Here is a 21,913-nt window from a genome sequence, read left to right as displayed (position 1 = left end):
GCCCCTGCCTCATGGAGCTTGTGCTGCGTGGGTCTCCCGCGGCTCCGAATCAGATTACTGCAAACCGAGCAGCTTAATACAACAGGTCTCTATTCTCACCATCCTGGAGGCCGCAAGTCCGATGGCACGGTGTCTTGCAGGGCTTTGCTCCCTGCGAAGGCTCTGGGGGAGGATCCGTCCTCACCTCTCCCAGCTCCTGGGCTCGTGGCTGCCTCTGTCTTCATGTGGCTTTTTCTTCCTCTCTGTGTCTCTTCTAAGGACCCTTGTCATGGGATTTAGGGCTCACCCAGATGATCCAGGAGGATCTCATCTTGAGATCCCTAATTACACCTGCAAAGACCCTTATTCCAAATAAGGCCACATTCCGGGGTCAGGACGTGGATGTATCTTTTTAGGGGCCACTGTTCAAGCCACTACATATATTAGTAGATGCCCTCACAAGGATGTATCGGTAGGAATCAATGCCACAATGACCATGACGTGCCATGACGGGGACAGCAGACAAGGGTGCCTCTCAAGTGGGTGTGTGGGGGGGTGACACCTAGCTGAGGTGTGAATGGCGAGGAGCCATCTGTGACGTGAGAAGAGCTTTTGGACAAATGAAGCAGCTGGCTCCAGGCCCCAGGGGGGACCAGGTGTATTGGAGGGACCGGAGGGAAGTGTGTACCTCTGGGGAAGAGTAGAGGGGAGACACAGGGTACTGCAGAGGGCGGCTGAGCCAGGAGGGCCTTAAAAATTAGGGTGCAGACTGTGGGTTTTATCCAGAGTGCACTGGGAAGCCGCTGGAGATTTTAAGCAGAGGAGTGACTTTATTTGACTCAGGTTTCTAGAAGCCACTCTGGACTGCTGCATGGTGAATGGACTGTGGGCAGACGAGAGGAGGCAGAATAAGCCAGCGTGGAGGTTTCTGCAGGGTCCAGGGCTCAAGGTGCCCTGGGCAGAGTGGTAATCAGGGGGCCACTGGGAGGTGGATAGATCTAGGGTGTCTGGGAGCTCGAGTGGCCAGGACTTGCCCTGGGATGGGAGAGAGAAGGTGAGGGAGAAGGAATAATTCAGGCTGACCCCGTTATTGTGGTGCAAGCAGCTGGATGGATGGTGATTGCTAATGACTGAGCTGGAGAAGGCTGGATGGAGTGGGGCCGAGGGGCAGTAGAAGAGTCCAGGTTCCTAGTGGACCCCGTAAGCTTCCTGCTGGGCATCTGGTGGAGCCTGGGGTTGGAGGCAAGACCAGGCCGCAGGCAGAAATACGGGAGTCTCAGCCCATAGGATGAGGCTGCAGGAGATGGGCTGGGGAGATGGCGAGGCGGGGGGACGAGGGGCCACCAGACTGAGCCCTCCCAGGCACTTTGGGGAGGGAGAAGCTCCAAGGTATCGGGCCCGCTTGGGGACTTCCCAGAACTCTGGGTGGTAGCCTGGACATTGCCAGGACTGGTTTTGAGATGGGAGGGACCTGTGTGTTTTTTTTCTAATGGGGTATTTTTCTTGAGCCTGTTTTTCCTTTTGGATCATGTCACCTGCTGGAGTAAAATGTACTGTAAGTTTTGCTGCCTACATATGCTTCTGATTTTGACATAAGGCTTCTCTGCAACCCCACTCCCGTTATTATCCCCCATTATCCATGAAGGAGGGTGTGAAGACACCAAGGCTCAGAGAGGCCAAGTAGTGTGACTGAGGGCACACAGCTGCTAAGTGGGTCCACCCGGACTGAAACCTGGAAGCATGGCTCTCAAACTGTATTTTATTTTATTTTATTTTATTTTATTTTATTATTTTTTTAGGATTTTATTTATTTATGTGTGTGTGAGAGAGAGAGCACGAGCAGGGGCAGAAGCAGAGGGAGAGGGAGAAGCAGGCCCCCCTGCTGAGCCAGGAGCCCGACGTGGGGCTCAATCCCAGGACCCAACCGACGGAGCCACCCAGGCGCCCCTCAGATTATGTTCTTAAGCAGGACACTGCCCCGCCTCATTTATCTTTCTGACTGAAAAGTCTTGATTTTGTTAAGTCCGGCTTCAGGAGGAAGCCAGTTTCCTTCGGCATGTGACAGGGCGGGTGGTGAGCTTTCAAGTCCGAGCCAGACTCCAAGGCCACCTCTGTGTTTGCTCTGTGGCCTGGGGCAGCTTGCTTAATCTCTCCCTGAGCCCCTGTTTCCTAGAGTTGCTAGGATCCCATGAGATCATTTGTCCATTGGTTCTTTCCCAGGAATTTATTGAGTGCCTGCTCTGAGGCCGGCCTGGGGCAGGGTGCAGAGCTTGTCCCAGTCCCTCGGGTGCTAAGTACACACGCAGTTAATTATTTGTGCTCGGTGCCGGGAAGTTCAGGGTGCAGAGACCATGGAGTGTGTGTGTGTGTGTATGTGTGTGTGTGTTGAGGGGGTAAGGGAAGACTTCTGGAGGAAAGGACCTTTGAACTGATGTGGGTGTGAATGAGCCAGTCCTAGGAAGGGAGTGGACCCAGGACCACCCAGCTCCAGCTTCTAAAGGCCAGGTGCAGAGGACACATGACAGGTGGTCAGAGAGTTCAGAGGGAAACGGGGGGAGATGGGTCCCGCAGGGTGGGATGCTGTAGGGAGGAGACTGCAGATTGCTGGGGAGTCTCCTGGGAGACGCTTCTCCTCTCCTTCCCAGAGATGTGCCTTCTGGTCCTTGTGTCTTGTTGCCTCCGGCCAGGTGGTTCTCTGCCCCAGACCCCTGTCTCTCGTGGCAGGTGCTGGTGTGGCAGTTTGAGTCACCTGCGGCTCTTGTGTGAGCCCTGAGAGCAAACTCCGGCAAACCCCACTTCCTCCTGGGGAGGTCAGCTGCCCTTATCCTTACGACCCGCAAGGGGTGCAGAGGTCCGGCGCACCAGACCCCAGTGACAATTGCCTGGTGTCTCCCTGGGCTATCCCCTTGAGGACCAGGTCCTACTGTTTCACCTCTGGATCCCTTGCCCCAAGCCAGAGACTGTACATGGAAGTGTTGTAAGAGGGATTTTTTTTTTTTTTTTTACGATTTTATTTTTGAGTAATTTCTCCACCCAACGAGCGGCTTGAAGTCACAACCCCGAGATCAAGAATCGCGTGCTCTACGCACCGAGCCAGCCACAGAGGGGCTTTTTGGATGCACAGAGGACGGACTTAGGACAGCATGAGAGCCGTGGCCAAGGGTTGGGGCCTGGGCTGGACTCCTGCTGGCTCCCCAGCTTCAGGAGGCGAGGGGCCCTGGCAGGGGTGGGCTGAGTTGCAGGGTTCTGTTTGGTCACAATTTCCCGTTGGTGTCTCATTGCATTTCAGGCTTCCTGGTGATGTGGGTCCTGGACACCACGGGGGCCCCCTCCAACTTTGGCTAGAGCTTTAGCCAGTTGCTGGGGAGCAGATGAAGCATGAGCTTTGCGGGGTGGCAAGTTCAGGGGACCCACAGGACACACCAGGATCCCATTCCCATTCTGAAACACCCGAGGCCCCCTGCGGCTTTGAGCTTGTACGAGGAAACCAAGAAAATTGACTTGCTAGCTAGCTTCTGGTGACACACCTTCCCCCCCTTCTCATTTATGCACAGAGCTTGTCAATTTTTTATTTTGCCAAATGAGAATATTAAAATATAAAGCAGAGATCCAACCGCTCACCACCTCCTCTCTCACCATTTCCTGTACACGCAGGGTATTTGGACGGGCAGGGTCTCAGAGTAAGAGAAAGCCTTTTAAGCAGGATCAGGCTGACTTGTGGGAAACCTCCCTTGGCCATTTCCTTTCTCGTTCATTTTGTTGCAATCCAATGGGAATTTTGTCAGACCAGTGTCCATACACACGGTGGGGCTTGGCAAGCCTTCGCTTGACTCCAGGCCAACTTCTCCACCCAGTTTACAGATGAGGAGACTGAGGCCTGGCCTTGCTCCAGGTGGAAGGACCCTCGATGGCGGAGCCGTAAGCAGACCCTGGGCCTCTGGAGCTCCAGCCCTGGGCCTGTCCCACCACAATGTGGCGCACCAAGCAACTTGGCTTGCTGCTAACCTGCTCACAGGCCAGTCAGACATTGCCCAGAGCCCCTGTGATGATGACGGGTGGCGGGCTGACATTCTGGAAGCTTCTACCCAAAGAGCAGTAGAGCCCCTCCAACTGCCAGGGTCTGTGGTGTTAGAAAGAACATGTGTCTGTATGTTTACCCCTCGACGAGAATGTGTGCAGCTTTAGACCGTGAGCCTCGGCGTGGCTCCCAACACGTGGCGTGCCTTTGTCCATCAAAACCACCACGACTCTCGATCTGTGCTGTAGTCTTTATGACCGCATAACTCACCTGGAAGAAATTTCGTTTTAGCCACTGTCTCAGGTGACAAATGGTATCCGATGCCCGTGAACCAGGCCTTCTCTGTCCACATGCTCGCCAGTTACGTCTGGAAGGTGTGCCTCTTTCCCGGAGGGAGGTGGGGGGGTGTTGGCCACGTGGCGATGTGTGAGTCTTGGGGAGCGTGTGATTCCCTTCAAGAGGAATGCCCTCCCCATAGCAGTGCGGTAACTTCTGTGACGATTCCATTTTGAAGATTCTTTCCGTGGCTGGCCGCCAATTTAAGCATTTTGCCTGGATGATCACATCGATCTTCCCCGCCCTACCCAGTTACCACCCCATTTGACAGATGGAGAAAGGGAGGCTCAGTGAGGTGGAGGCAGGTCCGGGGCCTGGGCGGTTTTAACTCACATGTCCGTTGCCTTCCCTTGGAAGGTCCACGTCCAAGGCTAACAAGATCTTGCAAGAGAGTTTATTCTTCGTTTATATTTAGTGCAATGCTTTGCGGATCCAATTTACAGTCCGATTACAGGAACCAGAGATGAAAACTGTGTTCGATCGAAGCTTCTGCTCAGAAGCGAGGGAAGTGATCTGAGAGACTGCAGACCACTTCTCTCTTAAGAGCACCTACAGCCCTGCAACGGGCATGGGTGGGCGTCCAGCGTGGGGTCACCTGAAGTAACGTCATCGATATTGGCATGGCTCCCAGGAGTGAGGGGTAGAAGAAACAGTAGTGGCCTCATTTGCTCCATGTTGCCGAGGGCCGTTCAGATGTGCTGGGGTCTCTGCATGGGATTTCTGTGAACTGATGTCCTTCTGGAAGGGCTTCCAGCCAGTGTGGCTGCCGGTTGGCCCGGTTGATCCGACACTGTCGACTGCAGTGAAATCCTTGGTGGAACCAGTGAGATGTGGTGTCCAGTGGGAGGTGTCACTTGTTTTCTTGCTCCCTCCCCCCCGCGCCCCTCCCAGCCCCGCAGCCCAGCTGTGTGTCCTGTGTCGGAGTGAAGCCACTGCCTGGGAGTCCCCTCTCTCTTTCCCTTCCACTGACAACACTGAATTCTTACTGTGTGTGGTTGGGGAAGCGATTCCAGAAGCCTGGCCTCCTTGTCACCTCCTGAGAGCCTGCCCTAGGCTCCTCCTTGGGCTTGGGAGTGAGTGCTGCCCTCTGCTTTACTTCGTTCCATAACATTTTACCTGTCGCCTTGGAGGTCACCTAGCTTGCTTATGTAAAACACTGCAGTCACAACCAAACTGCTATGGGGGGGACGCTCTGAAATAGTTTACCAAATTAATCCTCTCTACGGTATGCGTGATCGTGCATTAAAACATCGATTGAGAACAGCAGGTGAGATCATCAGCAGAACATCTAGGCCTTTTCTGAGCGAAGAGCAGTACAAAACGGCATGCAAACACTTAGTTTTTTAAAATGTATTTTTTAAATCATGGTGAAATATGCATAACATAAAATTAGCCATTTTAACCATTTTTAAGTGCACCATTCAGTGGCATTTCGTACATTCCTGTGGTTGTACAACCACCACTCCTGTCCGTCTCCAGAATGTTTTCATCTCCCGAAACTGAAGCTCTGTGTCCAGGGAACAGCTCCCCATCTCCCCCTCCCGCAGCTCCTGGCGCCCACCATCTACTTTCCATCTCTGGCTGTGGCTTCTCTAGGGACCTGGAATCACACAGGGTTGATCCTTTTGTGACTGGCTTATTTCACTGAGCATGATGTCTTCAACGACAAAATTTTATTTTATTTTTTTTTAAGATTTTATTTATTTATTGGAGAGAGAAAGAGAGCATGAGTGGGGGTAGAGGGGCAGAGGGAGAAGCAGACTCCCCGCTGAGCAGGGAGCCTGACGTGCAGCTGGATCTCAGGACTCCAGGATCATGACCTGAGCCCAAGGCAGACACTTAACCTACTGAGCCACCCAGGCATCCCAACAACAAAATTAAAAAAATTTTTTTTTTTTTAAAGATTTTATTTGTTTGCGAGAGAGAGAATGAGAGACAGAGAGCATGAGAGGGAGGAGGGTCAGAGGGAGAAGCAGTCTCCCTGCCGAGCAGGGAGCCCGATGCGGGACTCGATCCCGGGACTCCAGGATCATGACCTGAGCCGAAGGCAGTCGCTTAACCAACTGAGCCACCCAGGCGCCCCCAACAACAAAATTTTAAACAAAACATTTAGTTCAGTATTAGGTGCTCAGCTTTTAAACAACTGTGGGGAAGTTTAAGTTAATTTTAACCCAAGGGATGCATGCATAGCCATTATTCTATAGGAACGGGAGAGCGCGAGTAATGGTTTTAGTAGAACAGCAGGTTGGGGTCTCTAGCCTCTGAACACGGTAGGTAGTGGTTTTCATACTCTCTGTCCAGGTTACAGCAAACATTGATAGTGACCGCACCTCCCTTGGTAAACACCAGGGAGACAAGGTGGGGACGCCAGCCCAGGCTCCCTATGTCGCACTCTTTCCCTGGGTCACTGTACCTCCTTTCTGGCCTAATGTGATTTTCATCACCAGAGTAAAGCTTGCTCACTCCAAAGGGGACAAGTATGAAAACAGCAAAGACAGCTCTGTGCCCCTATCGAGTTGGCATGTGTCTTGGAAGAGGTGTGTCCAGGGGTGGGAGTAGCATTGAAAGCCTGGTCCCGCCCTGTGGAAAGGAAACGCTTGGGAAGGGCTGGGCAGCTTTTTTTTTTGCTGTGGTTGTTTCAGAACATAAGTTAATAACAGACCTTTTCTCGGACGGGATGCACGAGTCTGTTAAAGACCGACCTACTGCCGACGGTTATCTCTGTTGACATCTTGCACCAGGACTCCAGAGAATTCTGCAGGGCGTTCCCCTCTCTCCATGAGACTCCTCCTTTCTCCACAGCTCTGATGGGTTGGGGGCAACTGTCTCTAAGGCCAAGCAAGTGGCAGTTTCTGGAGTCTCAGACCCGTGCCCCAGCATGGTCCGGGCTCTTGCGGAAATTCTAAGCAGCCCTGCTCTTCGGGGTAGTCGGCTCCAATCACATATTGTTCCTTGGGGGTCATTCCCTCCCCGTGATGAGGCGTGTTTGCAGCAAACCCTACACTCCAAGGACAGCCTTGCAGTTCAGGCCCCTGGTTAAGATGCCTGTCGCCAGTCTGTCCTGTTGAACTAACACTGAGCCTCACTGTTTGTGCTGGGCATGGGCAGGTGCTTCAGAGTCACTGAGAGGAGAAAGATACCATCCCTGCCCCAAAGGAGTTTCTAATTCACCAGGAGGCAGACTAGACCAGCTTTGGAGGCTGTCAGAACCAAGCCCGACGCCTGGCTCTGCCGCTCACTGGCCGACCTTTCAGGCTGTGTGACCTTGAGCTAGTCCCTTAACCTCTCGGAGCTGGAATTTTCTTATGTGCAAAATGGGGAGCATCATGAACTGGCCTCTCTGGGTTCTTGTGAGAACCAAGTAAGTGCTGGTGCAGTGCCTGGCACGTGGTGAGCACTCAGTGAGGAGCTCTCAGTGAGGAGCACTCAGTGAGGAGCATTCACTGAGCCATGGCAGTGATGCTCGGGAGGCTGGTGCTAAGGAGTATCTCGACGGAACTGGGTAGTGACCGGAGGTGAGCAGGTGACAGTGCTGGCCAAGAAGGACCAGAGCCTGGAGGGGCCAGAGCCCAGGCCAAGGAGCAGTGGGATGAGAGGTTGGCAGGAAAGCATCAGGGATTTTGAGTGATACCTGTGCAGAGCTGGCCAGCCAGGGGTTTCGGGAGGGCAAGGCATGGTCCCGGTGGGGACGAGGACACCTTAGCGTTTATGTTCACATCACTATTTGGGGACTTAACTCCATTTGGCTTCTTCCGTTTGTAATTACGTTTGAAGTCCAGGTTCCAGACCTACAGCCACTAATTGTGACAGTTTGGTTGCCTATTACTTATGGCATATGGTTTAAAGAGAGTGGCGAATGGGGATGGAGTAGGAACGGGAGTAGGAAGATCCCTGGCTGCCTTCCGTGTGCCGGGCGCCCGCAGGAATCCTGTGATTCGGTGGGCCAAGCCCCATTTCACAGATTGGGACACGGATCCGAGGTGCAGACAGCTTCAGGAATTTGCCCCGGGATGGTGAGCCGCAGAGCATGGGCCAGGGGCTCAAACCCAGGTCTGCCCGAAGCTGACCCCATCCTCCCCTCTGCCCTGCTGCTCTCCGGAGAAGCGTGATAAACACAGGGGCTGGCGTTCTTCCTCAGGTCCCTCTGACTTGCAGCTGGGGCTCTCAGCTCATCCCCAGGTCCATGCCTCCGCCTTGACCAGAAGCCCATGAGCTACGGCCAGTCAGCCCACCTCCAGCGGCCCGTCGGCCACAGGTGCTGGCTCGACACACGTCCCTGGTCACCTTGCCCCAGCTGCAGGGTTGGCAGGGCTGTGTGAGCAGGGACACCTCTCGGGATAGCAGTCCGCTGTTCGTTTGGAGAGTCTCGAGAATGTCTTCCCTTTGATCCAGCTCCTCTCCTTCGGCTGCCCAAGCAAATGCTCAGGACTTTCGGAATGACGGTGTATGAATAGAGATGTTCAATCCAGAGCTGTTCATCCCTTGAGAATAAAATATAGGAAGTGACCGAGGGGCCAAGAGAGGGGGAATGGTTGGAAAAAATGCCTCTTCTACTCGACAGTGTGACGCCATGCACCCTGGGCATAACCAGGAAGGCATGGGGTTGAGGGGGCAAAAGATGGTGAATGAGGGGCGCCTGGGTGGCTCAGTTGGTTAAGCGACTGCCTTCGGCTCAGGTCATGATCCTGGAGTCCTGGGATCGAGTCCCGCATCGGGCTCCCTGCTCAGCAGGGAGTCTGCCTCTCCCTCTGACCCTCCCCACTCTCATGCTCTATCTCATTCTCTCTCTCAAATAAATAAATAAAATCTTTAAAAAAAAAAAAAAAGATGGTGAATGAAAGAAGCTCATCATGTGTCAAGGATGCTTGTTACAATGAGGACAGTAATGCCCGGGTCTGTTCCCCACACCTCGGCCTTGTCACCGTCCGGCCCGGCCATGGTCCCTGGGGGGCTCTCCATCGCCCATCTGATGGGGCTATGTGGGAACGTCCCTGTGGCTCCCAGGGGGCTGCATGCTGATCCCACCCAGCCCTGGCCCTCAGACGGCTCTGTTTTGCGTGAGTTCCAGCTCTGTGGCTGCTTGGAGCATTCCAGGGACATTCCAGAATTTCTGGATTGAGGAAAGAACTTAACGTGTTATTGTCCTGCTGAGAGCAAGGTTCAAAGTGCTCAGGTTCCCCAGAGAGAATCATTTCCAAATGTTTCCACGGCTCAGGGCACAAAGTGCTCACGCCACTGAGCTGGTCGTGGGAGTCCGAGTTTCCCTCGTGCTTGCCTTTCTCAGGGGTGAAGGGAGGCTTTGGGGCTGCTGCTCATCCCCGGGGGGCTTCCGCACACCAACCCGGGGCCATGGTTCCCCATTTCTCATGGGCCACGCGCAGCAAGCAATCTCCTTTGTTCCTTTAACACATAATCAAGCGCTGTTCACTGCGAGCTCCCTTGTGTTGCTCAGAACTTTAGAAGCTATATCCATCTGCTCAGCAACTCTGCGAAGGTACTTCGAGCCCCATTTTACCGTCGAGGAAGCTGTGGCTCAGAGAGGTGAAGCAGCCTGCCCAGGGTCACAGAGCAAGAAAGAGCTGGAGCCGGGACTGGAGCTGTGAGCCCAGAGCTCAGGCTCTGATCAGCTCTGTAGCTGCCTTGTGCGGAGGAGTGTAAGGACAAGAGATAGGCCAGCTCACAAGATAACTGTGGGTGGGAGGGTGAGGCCGTCAGAATATTAGGAAGCAGGGAGCTGCGCTCCACGTGCAGGCTGTGGTGTGCGAGCAGAGGGGCCCCCGGGCCACGCAGGCTGCATGAGTGGGGGGCCCTGTTGGGTGGGGGGCAGGCCGCCACTGGAGACCCGAGAGGCTGTGAGAAGCCCGAGGGGTGAGACTGTGGGCAGGAGGGCTGGGTGGGCGCAGCTGGAGCCGGGGCGGATGGGGAGTTGGGCTTGGCGGCGTGGGGGAGATCAGCCTCCTGGCTGGGTCACGCTCATCCCGGGGTGAACCGCAGGCCATATTTTATCTCCAACAGATAAGGTCCTCTGTTTCGCGAATGCTTTTCCTAAATTCAGGGTAAGAATAAGAATGAATGAGCGAGGGGCTGTGTGAATGGGAATGTTCGACGTTGTCCCCGTAACTCTGTGGCTTCCCCTCGGGAAGTGGTCCTGTTTGGTGCTGGGAGGCCTGTGACGCCAGGCAGTTTTATCCGAGCCCCAGCCCCACGGTGAATCTCCCATGTTCACCAGATGGCATTGTCAGGGAATGAGGAGGGGCGACAGCTGAGCTGGGGAGGGGCCGAGTGGCTAGGTGGGAGCAGACTGGGTGTCTGTCACTCTTCGCCCTGTGAGGGTGAGAACAGGCCAGGGCACATCTCTCACTGGGGGGAGTGGCTCAGAGATCCCCGGGAGCCCCGGGGAAGGGGTGGTGCTCACTTGGCTCCAGGTGACACCCCTCTTCCTCCTGGCCATGTGGAAAGGCCGGCCAAGCACGAACTGTCCCAGCGTCCTTCTGGAAGCAATTACTCTTGGTGGGCAGTGGTAGCTTCTGCCCACTGGGTGTTCAAGGGCTGCGTGTCCCACACCCGGTCGGACTGCAGAGATGCTTGTGACGGTTGACTGCAGGTTGTCAGGGCTGGCGTTTTAGGAAGTCGTGGCCTCGTGCTAAGCCCGAGAGTGAGCCTCCCTTCTGGGGCCACCTCGAGGGCCCAGGCTTGGAAGAATAATGAGCCCAGACCAAACACCCATGGCTGATGGTGCCAAGAAATTCTGCCGAGCCCAGCAGGATTTACCCCATTGGGTGCTGGAAAGCCATCAGTAAGAAAACGTGGTGTTTCTTAAAACCCAATCTTGCCACATCCTGCCACAGTGTGGCCTTCCACCCAGACTGCGGAGGCCATCAGGGCTAATGCTCTGGCCACTCAAGTCCCCTTGTGCTGGGGGCACCTCCGTACCCAGCTGCTCCTCCCTTGGGCACACTGGGGCCCTCTCCTGCCCGCCAGGTGTGGGGCTCATCCGGGCAGCAGTTTGGGGTGAGGCTGAGAGAGCCAGGCTGGGGACTGGAGGGCCATTGTCCAGCTGTGAGGGTGTGTGCGGCCGGCTGCTTGACCCACATGAGCCCTTCTGCTGTCCTCCTTGTGGGCGAGGACGCGGTCTTGTGCAGATCGAGGGCAGGAACTGTTGGCCACTGTATGATGAGGACTGACGCCTCGCTAACAAGGAGCTTAGAGAAATTACAGCAGAGAACATAGCTGTAGCTCCCAGAAGTTGGTCTAGAGACGTGGGCTTTTGTCACCGAGGGGGCTTGTGGCGATGCGGACTCCATTTCCATCTGTCCCCCGAGTCTTGCTTCTGCTGCACCTCCCCCTTGGTGCACGCTCCCTGCTGGCCAGGGGGATCTCTCCTCGGCGGGGAGCCTTCCCGGATTGTCCCAGCGTCTGGTGTCAGCCCTGCTGGGAACCTCCGGGCCGCCCCCATTTCTGACCCTCTGAGAGTCAGGTTGGCAGTGCCTGAACCCCCTCGCCGTTGGGCTGGACGGCAGCTGGCTCGTGCCCCGTTCCTGCCGTAGCTGCCCTCCCAACCTGTCTGGGCAGGGTCCCCATCTGAGTTTCTGGCGCGTGGCTGGAGCAGGGAATCAGCCTGCGTGAGCATGGATCCCGGGGGCTGAGCTGCAGCCCCATAAGAACTGGATTGGGAAGGTGATAGTTCAGACATCAGGCCTTTCTAGAAAGGCGTGGGTGTGCGTTGCAGCCCAGGACCCGGCGGGTTTTCCGTTCACGTTTGTGGAGTGACTCACGGATGTGTGCATGCCCGTTCAGACCGGCCTGACTTGTAGTGGGGGCCCGAGGAACTGGGAGGGGGGCTGCATGTCAGAGGGCAGCTTCCGTGGGCTAGCGGGGAGTCGCTCCCTGACCAGGCACCCTGCTCTCTCCCTGCACAGTGGCCGCGGACACCCTCATGGAGGCTTGCTGTGCGGACGGACACAGCATGGCCACACAACACAAGGACTGCTCGCTGCCTTATGCCTCGGAATCCAAGGAATGCAGGTATGTGTGCCAATGGCCACCGCTCTCCCAGAATGGTGTTCCTTTAGCAGAACGCCGGGGAGGAAGGAACAGCATGAGCCAGGACCCCTGGCAGAGCCTGGCGCACAGGCCCACGTCTACGCAGGCTGCGGGAGGTGTGGTGGCTCACCCCGGCCTCCTTCCTTTGCGCTCCCACGTCCCCGTACGGGACTGAGCTCACCATTCCTAGGCCGCCCTGGGATGCCCGGGGCATCTCTCCCCTTCCCCGGGCTGCAGAGCAGGGAGACACAGGTTTGCTGCTCTCTCTGCCGCCGCTGGGCACTGTGGCCACGTCAGGCTCCTCCTAACAAAAAGGGGTCTGTTGTGGGGTCGGATGTGGTCACGTGACCGGCGAGGCGCCGTGTGGGCTGCCTTCAGACCCCGAGAATGCAGACGGGCCAGTCCGGAGCAGAGCTCCCCCAGATGGCTGTTCCCCCTTATGCGGTAGCCGACACCTGGATCCGCTGTTCTTCTTCCCTTAAACCAACCCCAGGTCCTTCCAACTTCTGGGAGGATACACGCTTAGAGAAAATGACAAAGATCTGTAATGTTGATCGTCACCGTAAAAGTAATAGTAAAAATAGTAGCAAGTCTGTGGGAAGCACGTCCTCTGTGCCTTTGCATTGTAGCACGTGACCCCATTTAACTGTTACTAATCCCGGTTCACAGATGAGGAACCTGAGCTTTCCCCCGTACACACAGCTGGTAGGGGACGGCGTTCGGATGTGAACCCAGATCTGCTTGCCTAAGAGAGCAAATGTCGCCGAGGCGACTTTCCCTCCCTTAGTCTGCTCTGCCTCCCGTCTGGGTCTGAGCTGAGCCACACTTGGGCTGTGGGCAGCTGGGCGGAGAGCGGCCGCGGAAAGAATGTGCAGGGAAGGCTCGCTCGCCTCGTTCTGGACTTTTGCGTTTATGTTGGCAGCAAGCATCATGTGCAGTCTGCCAACGCGGCCGGGCGATGTAAATCTCAATTTAGGAAATTCTTGAAAAGTCAAGAGCATTATAGACCAAACAAAGGAAGAGAAAACAGGATGCTTGGCTGTTGGAATTGACTGGGAGGCCCTGCAGTCAGGATTTGCGGGGCATCTGAGGAGTGAGAGCTGAGAGTTTGGCTCCCGAGTGTGGCTCAGGGCTAGAAACGTCAGAGGGGCCGGAGCCAAGCTGGGTGGTCAGCACCGAACGTTCTGTTTGCAGACTGTGTCCACGACAAGTAGCCTGGCTGGGGGAAGCTGGATGGACCGGGGCTGGATTTCTGGCTGTGTGACCTGAGCCAGCTCAGAGCCTCAGTTTCCCCAAGTGGAAAAGGAGGATTATGATGACATCCCTTCAGGGTTGGGAAAATGACAGAGGGGAGGGAAAAAACCAGCACCACGAAGCCAGACAGTGTGAATGTCAGAGTCTGCCCGGGCTGCCATCACAAACACCACAGTCCGGGGCTTGAAGAACAGAGGTTTATGGTCTCCCGGCTCCAGAGGCCAGAAGTCCAGCATCACGGTGTGGGCTGGGCTGGCTCCTCCCGAGGACTCTGTCCTGGGCGTGCAGACGGCTGTCCTCAACCCGTGTCCTCACGTGGTCGTCCCTCTGTGCGTCTTATCCTGACCTCCTCTTCTTATAAAGACCCCAGTTGTAATGGATTAGCGCCCACCCCAATGACCATTTAACTTTAGTTACCCCTTTAAAGACCCTCTCTCCAAATATAGTCACATTTGAGGTACAAGGGCTGAGGATGTCAACATAGAATTTTGGGGCGGGGGAGACACAGTTCAACCCATAACAGGGAGCCGCTGAAATCAAAGACTTTCAAAGTGAGGCATCAGCCAGCCAAACCTCTCAACGTGCAGATGGAGGGACTCGGGTCAGAGAGACCTAGAGGTCGCTGGGCCCTACTTGTGAATTTGGATTTCAGTCATTACTAAATTTGTTAGTGACTTCTACCCACCAAAGTCTCTAATAAGTTCTGGAGTTATCTGTAATCCCCAGTTGGGCCCCAGATTACGTAGAAAATATACCTTCTTAGCTATGCAAGAGGCTTTTGTTTATGACCTGCATTTTGCTCAAGGGTAAGTCTCGAACAGACCTCAAGAGATATCCTGAAATGTCAGGAATATCATCTGAACGCCTGAGCGGGAATTTCTTCTCTCCGTGGGAAATGTGGGAGCCAGGAGTCCGGGCTCCCCCTGACCGCCCCCCACGTATTGCTGGTGGAGCTCACTTCATCGCAGGGACCTGCGGAAATTCTGGTTGGGGGGTGCGCATTTCCACATTACGGTGTCCTCAAAACATGTCATTGAACTCCCGGGACACCACCTACGGGCCACGGATTGGCAGTGACCAGACTTCTGTTTCACGGAGACCCCAGGAGGCTAGTTGGCTCGTCCTGGGGAACTCACGGGCCGGGCTGCGTGTGTGTCCGGGGCCTCTTGGTGAATAGCCAGCCATCGAGCTCACTGGCTTTAACTGTGTCACGGTCTGCCACCCCCTCCAGACCTCCCCTGCATATTTTCCCCTTTGCTCAGTTAACATTGGGGTTTGAACCCCACCTAGTCTGCAGAGATCAGAGGCCGAGCCTGGACTGTTGGCTCAAAGAGAGGTGTCACTCAAGGTGGGATGGAATAACACAGCAGGTGAGCCTCCTGGGCAGACTTGGGTGCGGTCAGCTCCCCTGGGCGGGGAGGGGGCGACCCCAGAGGACCGTGGGAGGAGCTGAGCCCTCTCTGCACACATGGGCAGCCAAGTGCATTCAGCTTCCGCCAGAGCCTCTAAACGAGACACATTTGGGGGCAGTCAGGGGATGGCAGCTCTGATGCTTCCCCCAGGCGCATATCACCTCACACCCCAGCCCGAACCAAGGACCAACGTTCCTTATTATCTAAATTTACTAAAACCTTGGACTGAATCAAGCCCATGGACCGCTCAGAGGAGTTTGAATACGCACTGGACCCAGACCTAAGACTGACGTTTTTCATCACACCTGTCACACCCAGACACCTTCATCTCCTAATCTCACAAACATCCCCGAGGGCCTGCGAGGTGCCAGGCACCGTTCTCGATGAGACGGGGATAAATCAGTGAACAGAACAGGCAAAATATCTTCTGTAAAGGATACAGATGATCAAACAATAAGGTAACTATATGGTTTGTGAGAAGGTGCTCTGTGTCATGGGAAAGGAAAGGTCCATCCGTGCCCATAGCGGGTGTGGGATCTCCTTCCTTCCTTGTTGAGGCTGAATCACGTGCCACAGTACGGATGGACCGCATTCTGCTCAGCCGTTCCTCAGTGGACATGGGGTTGCTTCCGTCTTTGGCCGCTGTGAATGATGCTGCCGTGAACGTGTGTGTGCAATTATCTTCTTGAGTCCCTGCCTTCAGTTCTTTTGGGTGTATACCCACGAGTGGGATCACTGGATCATACGGTAGTTGCACATTTAATTTTCGAGGAGCTAACCTACGGCTGCTGCAGCATTTGCGAGTCCACCAGCGGTGCCTAAACCTTCCCATCGACCTCCTCACCAACACTGTCTTCCGCGCAGCCGACATCCTCGAATGCATGGACAGATGGATGCCTATCTGGCTGCTGTTCTTGACAATCTAGTGGAATCCCTATTATTTGTAAATTCACCGAAAGTGTGAGTGAAACGTGTAGTATCACAAGCATAGATAAATCCTTCCAGATGGTTCAGGAAGCACATGGGGAGCCAGGTGCGGAGAGCTCCAGCCCCGCGGGGTGGAGGTGGGGGAAGGACGGGCTGGGGGGTGCTGCTCCGCAGGCAGAGGAGGCCCGCCAGGCCCCATTCTCTCCGGACCGGCGCAGGTCGGGCGGCTCCTCCGGCCCTTGCTGGGGTTGGCTGAAGCCACAGGGGAAGTTATTTTGGGGGAAGCCACACCTGTGACTCACGCACAGCCCCTGCTCGCTCACCGCCTCAGGCCAGCCCTCCCTGCTCTGAGCTGAGGCACCGCTTCCGGCTGCCGCTGGCCCTTCTGCCGACACAGGCCTTTACGCACGGGTGTCCTCTGGTTTCCGAGGACCTTCTTCCCGGAGCCCCCAGCAGGGCCAGGAGATGGGACGCCCCAGCCCGGCGTCACCATTGCCACCGTCCCACGCCCTGTGGCCGTGGGCAAGCTCCTCCACCTCTCTGGAGTGATTTCCTGAGTCTGGAAGAGAGAGCTGAGCGGTGAAGGATGAGGGTGCCTGGTCCAGAGTCAGCAGTCAGCCGGCCTGGTTTTTCAACTCGGCGGGAACATTCTGTAGGACGACGCTCAGAGCTCAGAGAGCTGAATCGGGCTCGGGCGGCACAACGGGGTCTCTTGACCCCAGCCCCAGACGCTGCTCTGCTTTCAGGCTCTCCAGTTCTGGAGCCCCTTCCTTCTGCCAGCTATTGTGTGCGTGCGAGTGTGCGTGCGGCTGTGCGGGTGGGGTGAGTGTGCATGCGAATGAGCGTGTGCAGATGAGTGTGTGCAAGCGAGTGTGGGTGGGGTCCGTGGGCATGTGAGTGCGCGAGTGTGAGTTGGCGTGTGCACGTGTGTGCAAGCGAGTGGGTGGAGTGTGTGCATGCGAGTGAGCATGTGTGGGTAACTGTGCAAGCGAGTGCGTGTGTGAGTGTGTGCACATGTGAGTGTGTGCGCGTGTGTGCGTGAGTGAGTTGGCGTGTGCACGCGTGTGTGTGCGAGTGTGGGTGGGGTACGTGCGCGTGTGTGCGTGAGTGTGAGCTGGCGTGTGTACGTGTGTGCAAGCGAGTGGGTGGAGTGTGTGCAAGCGAATGCGCGCGTGAGTGTGCACACGTGTGAGTGTGTGAGCGTGTGTGTGAGTGAGAGTGGGAGTGGGTTGAGAAGGGGAGGCGCCCAACGAGGACAGAGCCCCCCTCCCCGAGGGGCTACCGCTCCCAGGCCCCCTGGGCCCCCAGCCGGGACCCCCGCCCTCCCAGGGCCCTGCCCTCAGCCCCGCGGCCCCTGCGCCCACAGGATGGTCCGGGAGCAGTGTTGCCACAGCCAGCTGGAGGAACTCCACTGTACCACGGGCATCAACCTGGCCAACGAGCAGGACAGCTGCGCCACGCCACACGGTGACAACACCAGCCTCGAGGCTACGTTCGTGAAGGTGAGGACCTGTCCTCCACCCGCAGCCGCCCTGCCCCCCGCGGGAGGCCTGGGTGCTCTCCTGCCTGCAGCACCTGCCCAGGCCTGTCCTTCTGAGCAGCGGGGGGGACCTCGGGTCCCCCACCCCCTGCAGTTTAGTCAGTAAACCCTGGACGACCCGGAGGAGACAGGGACGAAGGGACCCAGGCTGGCCCTGCGGATGTCCAGTCCCAGGGCTTCCAGCGGAATGCAGAGATCAGAGCAGAGGCTACCTGAGCTCCGGGGCCATCAGAACCCTCTTCACGGTTCAAGGCAGACCCTCCCACCCGCGTCTGCCAGGAGCAGGCGGCCCTGAAGCTTTCCTGCCCACCAGGGCGAGGTGGAGCCTGGACCTCAGAAGGGGCCCCCACCGGGGCCTCTGAGAACACACGACCTCCCAAACTGCCCTAGAAGAGAAGAGGGAGGTTCAGAGAGGCCCCCACTCCAAAGTGGCCTGGCCAGGGGCACTTTCAGGACCAGCAGGGGAGGGGTCTGGAGAGGCAGCCCTAGGTCCATCGGGCCTGGGGGGAGGTGAGCGCTGAGCGAGTGACATCATCCGTCGTGGGTCTGCGCTGGGTCCCTCCGGGGCCTCTGTCCCTGTGGAAGGTTTGCATTTTCCCGTGGGGGTGGAGGAGTTCCTGACCACTTTCTGGGCCTGAAAATTGCAAATTAACTAGGTTGTCCCTCCCTCACCACCCACTGCGAGAAAAAAACAAGCCCGACCAGAAGGAGCTCTGGACAGTTAACCTGGGCAGCTGGGTTCCCATTGGAGCTGCATTTCCAGGAAGAAAGATTTCCCATTCCCCGTTAGGAGGGCCAGGAAGCGATCTCAAGGAGCATGAATTGGAATGGAGTCTGAATTCTGGGAGGGAGGTCCTCCACCCACCCTCAGCCTTTGTGGGCCTACATTGGGAGGAGGCTTCTGGCATGAGGGAGCTGGGTGGGGCCAGAGTAGGGAGGTCTGGTCAAGGGGGCCCCCAGAGCCAGGAGCCTGGGCGTTCAGCGACCGTCTCCCCAGGCAGGGCTGGGGCCCTGCAGACGCCGTCTGCCCAGCAGACAGCTCTGCCCTTGTCCCCAGACTAGAGAGAAAGGGAGGTGTGGAAAAGGCATGGAACATTCTAACGGGCGTAGGAACAGGCCACTTTGGCAGATGGGTGATTTGTGTTTCCGGGAAGGCTTACTCATGCCCTGGAAGGTGGAGGCGGTAACTGGTGCCCTGCTCTTTCTGGCGCGGAGGTTGTAGAACCAGTGGGATGGAAGACCCATCAACCCCCACAGAAACTCAAGCAAAGCCACACCTCCTGGCTCCTGCTGGGGGCCTTTTGGAAAGTTCTGTGCCTCTCTTAGGATAGTAAGGACTGAAATGGGGCTCTTCGTATATCAGGCTGAATGCCGTCCCCGGGATTCAGGTGTCACTTTCAGGAACGCCGGGGTCCAGGTGACAGGCAGTGATTCTGTCCCTCGCTTGATGACTTGTCTGGAGGTTCTCGTGCTTTTCAAATGCACGATGCACTTCCTGCTGCCCAAATCACCTGCATTCGGGAGGGAAGAGACAAGTGCGTATTCATTTTTCCGGGCATGGTAGAGAAATCTTAGACCACACACCAGGAGGGGACCCTCGGGGAGCGCTTGTGTGACCCTCAGAGGGTCCCTGTTATAGCCAATTCCTCCTGGAGGTATGTGAGTGGGGCGGCGCGGGGATGTTGGGGGGGACCGTCAGGTGTGGTGGGGTACGTGTTGGGTGCAAGCCCCTTTGAGGTTCCTTTCAAAACCCGGAGGAACCTGGGAGATTTGGGGGGCGGAACGCCTCAGGCTTGGCTTGCTGAGCTGCTTACTGCCAGGGTTCAGGAGAGAGAGCTAAGTCCCACAGTGCCAGTGCTGTGCAGGCTGAGTGGGTACGGGGCCCAGGGCGGCACGGGGGCTCTGCCGTGCTGGGCGGCTTCTCCATCCCGAGGGTCCACCTTGTTTGCAGAGGTGCTGCCACTGCTGCCTGCTGGGGAGGGCGGCCCAGGCCCAGGGCCAGAGCTGCGAGTACACCCTCATGGTCGGCTACCAGTGTGGCTTGGTGTTCCGGGCCTGCTGCATCAGGGGCCAGGAGACGGCCGACTTCGCCCCCGGGGACATTGGGGACATCCAAGAAGCAGGTAATCCCCCCCCTTTTTTCCCTTTTGGCCAGTGCATTAGTCAGTGTTATCCGAAGAAACAAACCCCCAATGGATGTGTGTGTATATGAGAAAGAGATTTATTTTAAGGAATTGACTCACTCAATTGTGGGGGCTGGCAAGTCTGAAGTCTGCAGGTTTGGCCAGCAGGCCAGAGGCCCAAGAGAGAGCCGATGTTGCAGCTCAAGTCCAAAGGCCATCTACTAGCAGAGTTCCTTCTTGCTTGGAGGAGGTCGATGTTTCTCTGGAGGCCTTCGCCTGATTAGACGAGGCCCACCCACATTATGGAGGGCAATCGGCTTTACTCAAAGTCTGTTGATTTAAATGTTAATCTCATCTAAAATAAAGTCATGGGCGCCTGGGTGGCTTGGTTGGTGGGGCGCCTGCCTTTAGCTCATGTCATGATCCTGAAGTCCCAGGATCAAGTCCCGCATCAGGACCCCTGCTCAGCATGGGGTCTGCTTCTCCCTCTGCCCCTCACCGCTCTCATGCTCTCTCTCTCTCTCATTCTCTCTCTCTCAAACAAATAAATAAAATCTTAAAAAAAATAAAATAAAATGCAGTCACAGCAAATACAGACTGGTGTTTGGCCGTATCTCTGGGTACTGTGACCCAAGCAAGTTAACACGTAAAATTAACAGTCACGGGGGGGGGGGGGGCACACCTGTTTGCTGTTGTTTTAACTCAGCACAGACTGATTCTAGGTGTCAGAGCAGTTTCGTGTTCATTACCTCATCTGAGAGAGCCACTGCCCTAGAGTGGGACCAAAGACTTGGGATCCCGGATCTGACAAATCTGGGTTCATGTTTCTGTCCTAACATGTATTTTAAGTAAACTGATGTATCCAGACCTCAGTCCCCTCATCTGTGAAATGGGGATAATTATAATCCTGCTTCATAAAGTTTCTGGGAAGATTATTTGGGAGAATGAGTACAGAGTGTTTGGGGTGACTCCATAAATGTTTGTCATCAAGACTCTTCCCTGTCCCTCCAACAGCCCTGGGCTGGTCAGCATGGTGGCCGACCCTGCTCTCATTTCACGGATGGAGGGCCTGATGCTCAAGGTCAGATGACCAACACACAGGGGAGGGAGCATGCTGGCCTTCCGCCCCTTGGCCAGTGCCCTTTCTCTCTCCATCTGGTGCCAATGACATGTCGACAAGAGGCGGGCAGGGTTACCACTCATTCCTAGCTGGCTGTGCTCTTTTAACTAATAGATCTTTATTCTATGGCAGGGTCGGGGGAGTATCTCCGCTCTATCAGGTCAATAAAATGCATTCTGGTCCCCGGCAAAAAAAAAGGGGGGGGTGAGTAACCCCAAGGATAGCTTCCAGGGAGCTTGGGAGGGTTAAGGGCAGGAAGGCCTTAGGAAGGAGGAGCTCACAGACCCGTGCTCCTTAAGTCAGGCTGCCCATCATCCTGGCTTCATGACCCCAGTGGCTTTGTGGTCCTGGGTCAAACAGACCAGTCTCTCTGTTTTTAATTTCTCATGGATGCCGTGGGGCTGATTTCAGATATCTCAGTCCTAAAGAAGGTCTGGAACCACATTCTGGCTCCCTCCTTGACTTTTGAAACCCAGAGATAACATTTTCACTTTCAACAAACCCAAACTATTCGTCCTGGTGGAGAATTTCTCCTGTGTCTCTGGGGAGGTTTTTGTTGATTTATGTCTTGTTTCCATAACAATCTCTGAGCTTTGCTGCCACTCCAGATGTCTTATTTCTCTTCTGTCTTTTATCTGCTTCAGTTCTTGCCCCTGACTTTTCCCCCAGAGTCTATGTGAGGACCCCCTGCCCTTCCTCCTCACAGATACAGGCGTGCCTTCCTTCTTCCAAGGGTGTTTGTCACAGGCCTACTGTGTGCTGCCATGGGGCCACACAGAGGGTCCACAGACCACTGCTGGCCTCTAACAAACTAAGTACATGAACTGAGAGGAAGCTTTTAGAAACTTTTATAAGCCTTTGATAGCATGACTTATGTCTGTTTCATCTAAATGGGGGCCTATTTGTTCTCATAACTTAATTTTTCTGGTAATTACTTTATATTACATGTTATCAAGGTATTGGCCTACAATGGGGGAAAGAGCCCTGTCCCTTTACCGCAGAGAGTTTGGGAGGAACTGTGCTGGGCCATATATTGGCTATCCCCATTCTACAGATTGGGAGGTAGAGGCTGGAGAAGCCCAGGTTTGGGATTCGCTTTCTGGCAGAAATGGTGGTATCTCTGTGCCAGGCTCGCTGGCTCCCGCAAACCTCGATGGCCTC

General features: G+C 55.7%; 1 protein-coding gene across 2 annotated transcripts in view; it reads left to right on the top strand.

The window, feature by feature from the left end:
* FBLN1 (fibulin 1) overlaps positions 1 to 21,913 on the top strand; it is an 82,702-nt gene that overhangs the window by 5,496 nt on the left and 55,293 nt on the right. For both annotated transcript variants that reach the window (XM_045872343.3, XM_045872344.3), the window contains exons 2-4: positions 12,253 to 12,358; positions 17,336 to 17,471; positions 19,461 to 19,632. In XM_045872343.3, the coding sequence (XP_045728299.1) occupies positions 12,253 to 12,358; positions 17,336 to 17,471; positions 19,461 to 19,632 (414 nt within the window). The remainder of the gene's footprint in view (positions 1 to 12,252; positions 12,359 to 17,335; positions 17,472 to 19,460; positions 19,633 to 21,913) is intronic.

This window comes from Mirounga angustirostris, unplaced genomic scaffold (assembly GCF_029215605.1).
Source record: "Mirounga angustirostris isolate CCGP_5_RB_7025 unplaced genomic scaffold, mMirAng1.0.hap1 SCAF_5, whole genome shotgun sequence".
NCBI lineage: Eukaryota > Metazoa > Chordata > Mammalia > Carnivora > Phocidae > Mirounga > Mirounga angustirostris.
Note: the sequence above shows the minus strand (reverse complement) of the source record. Positions and strands in the feature narration are given on the sequence as shown.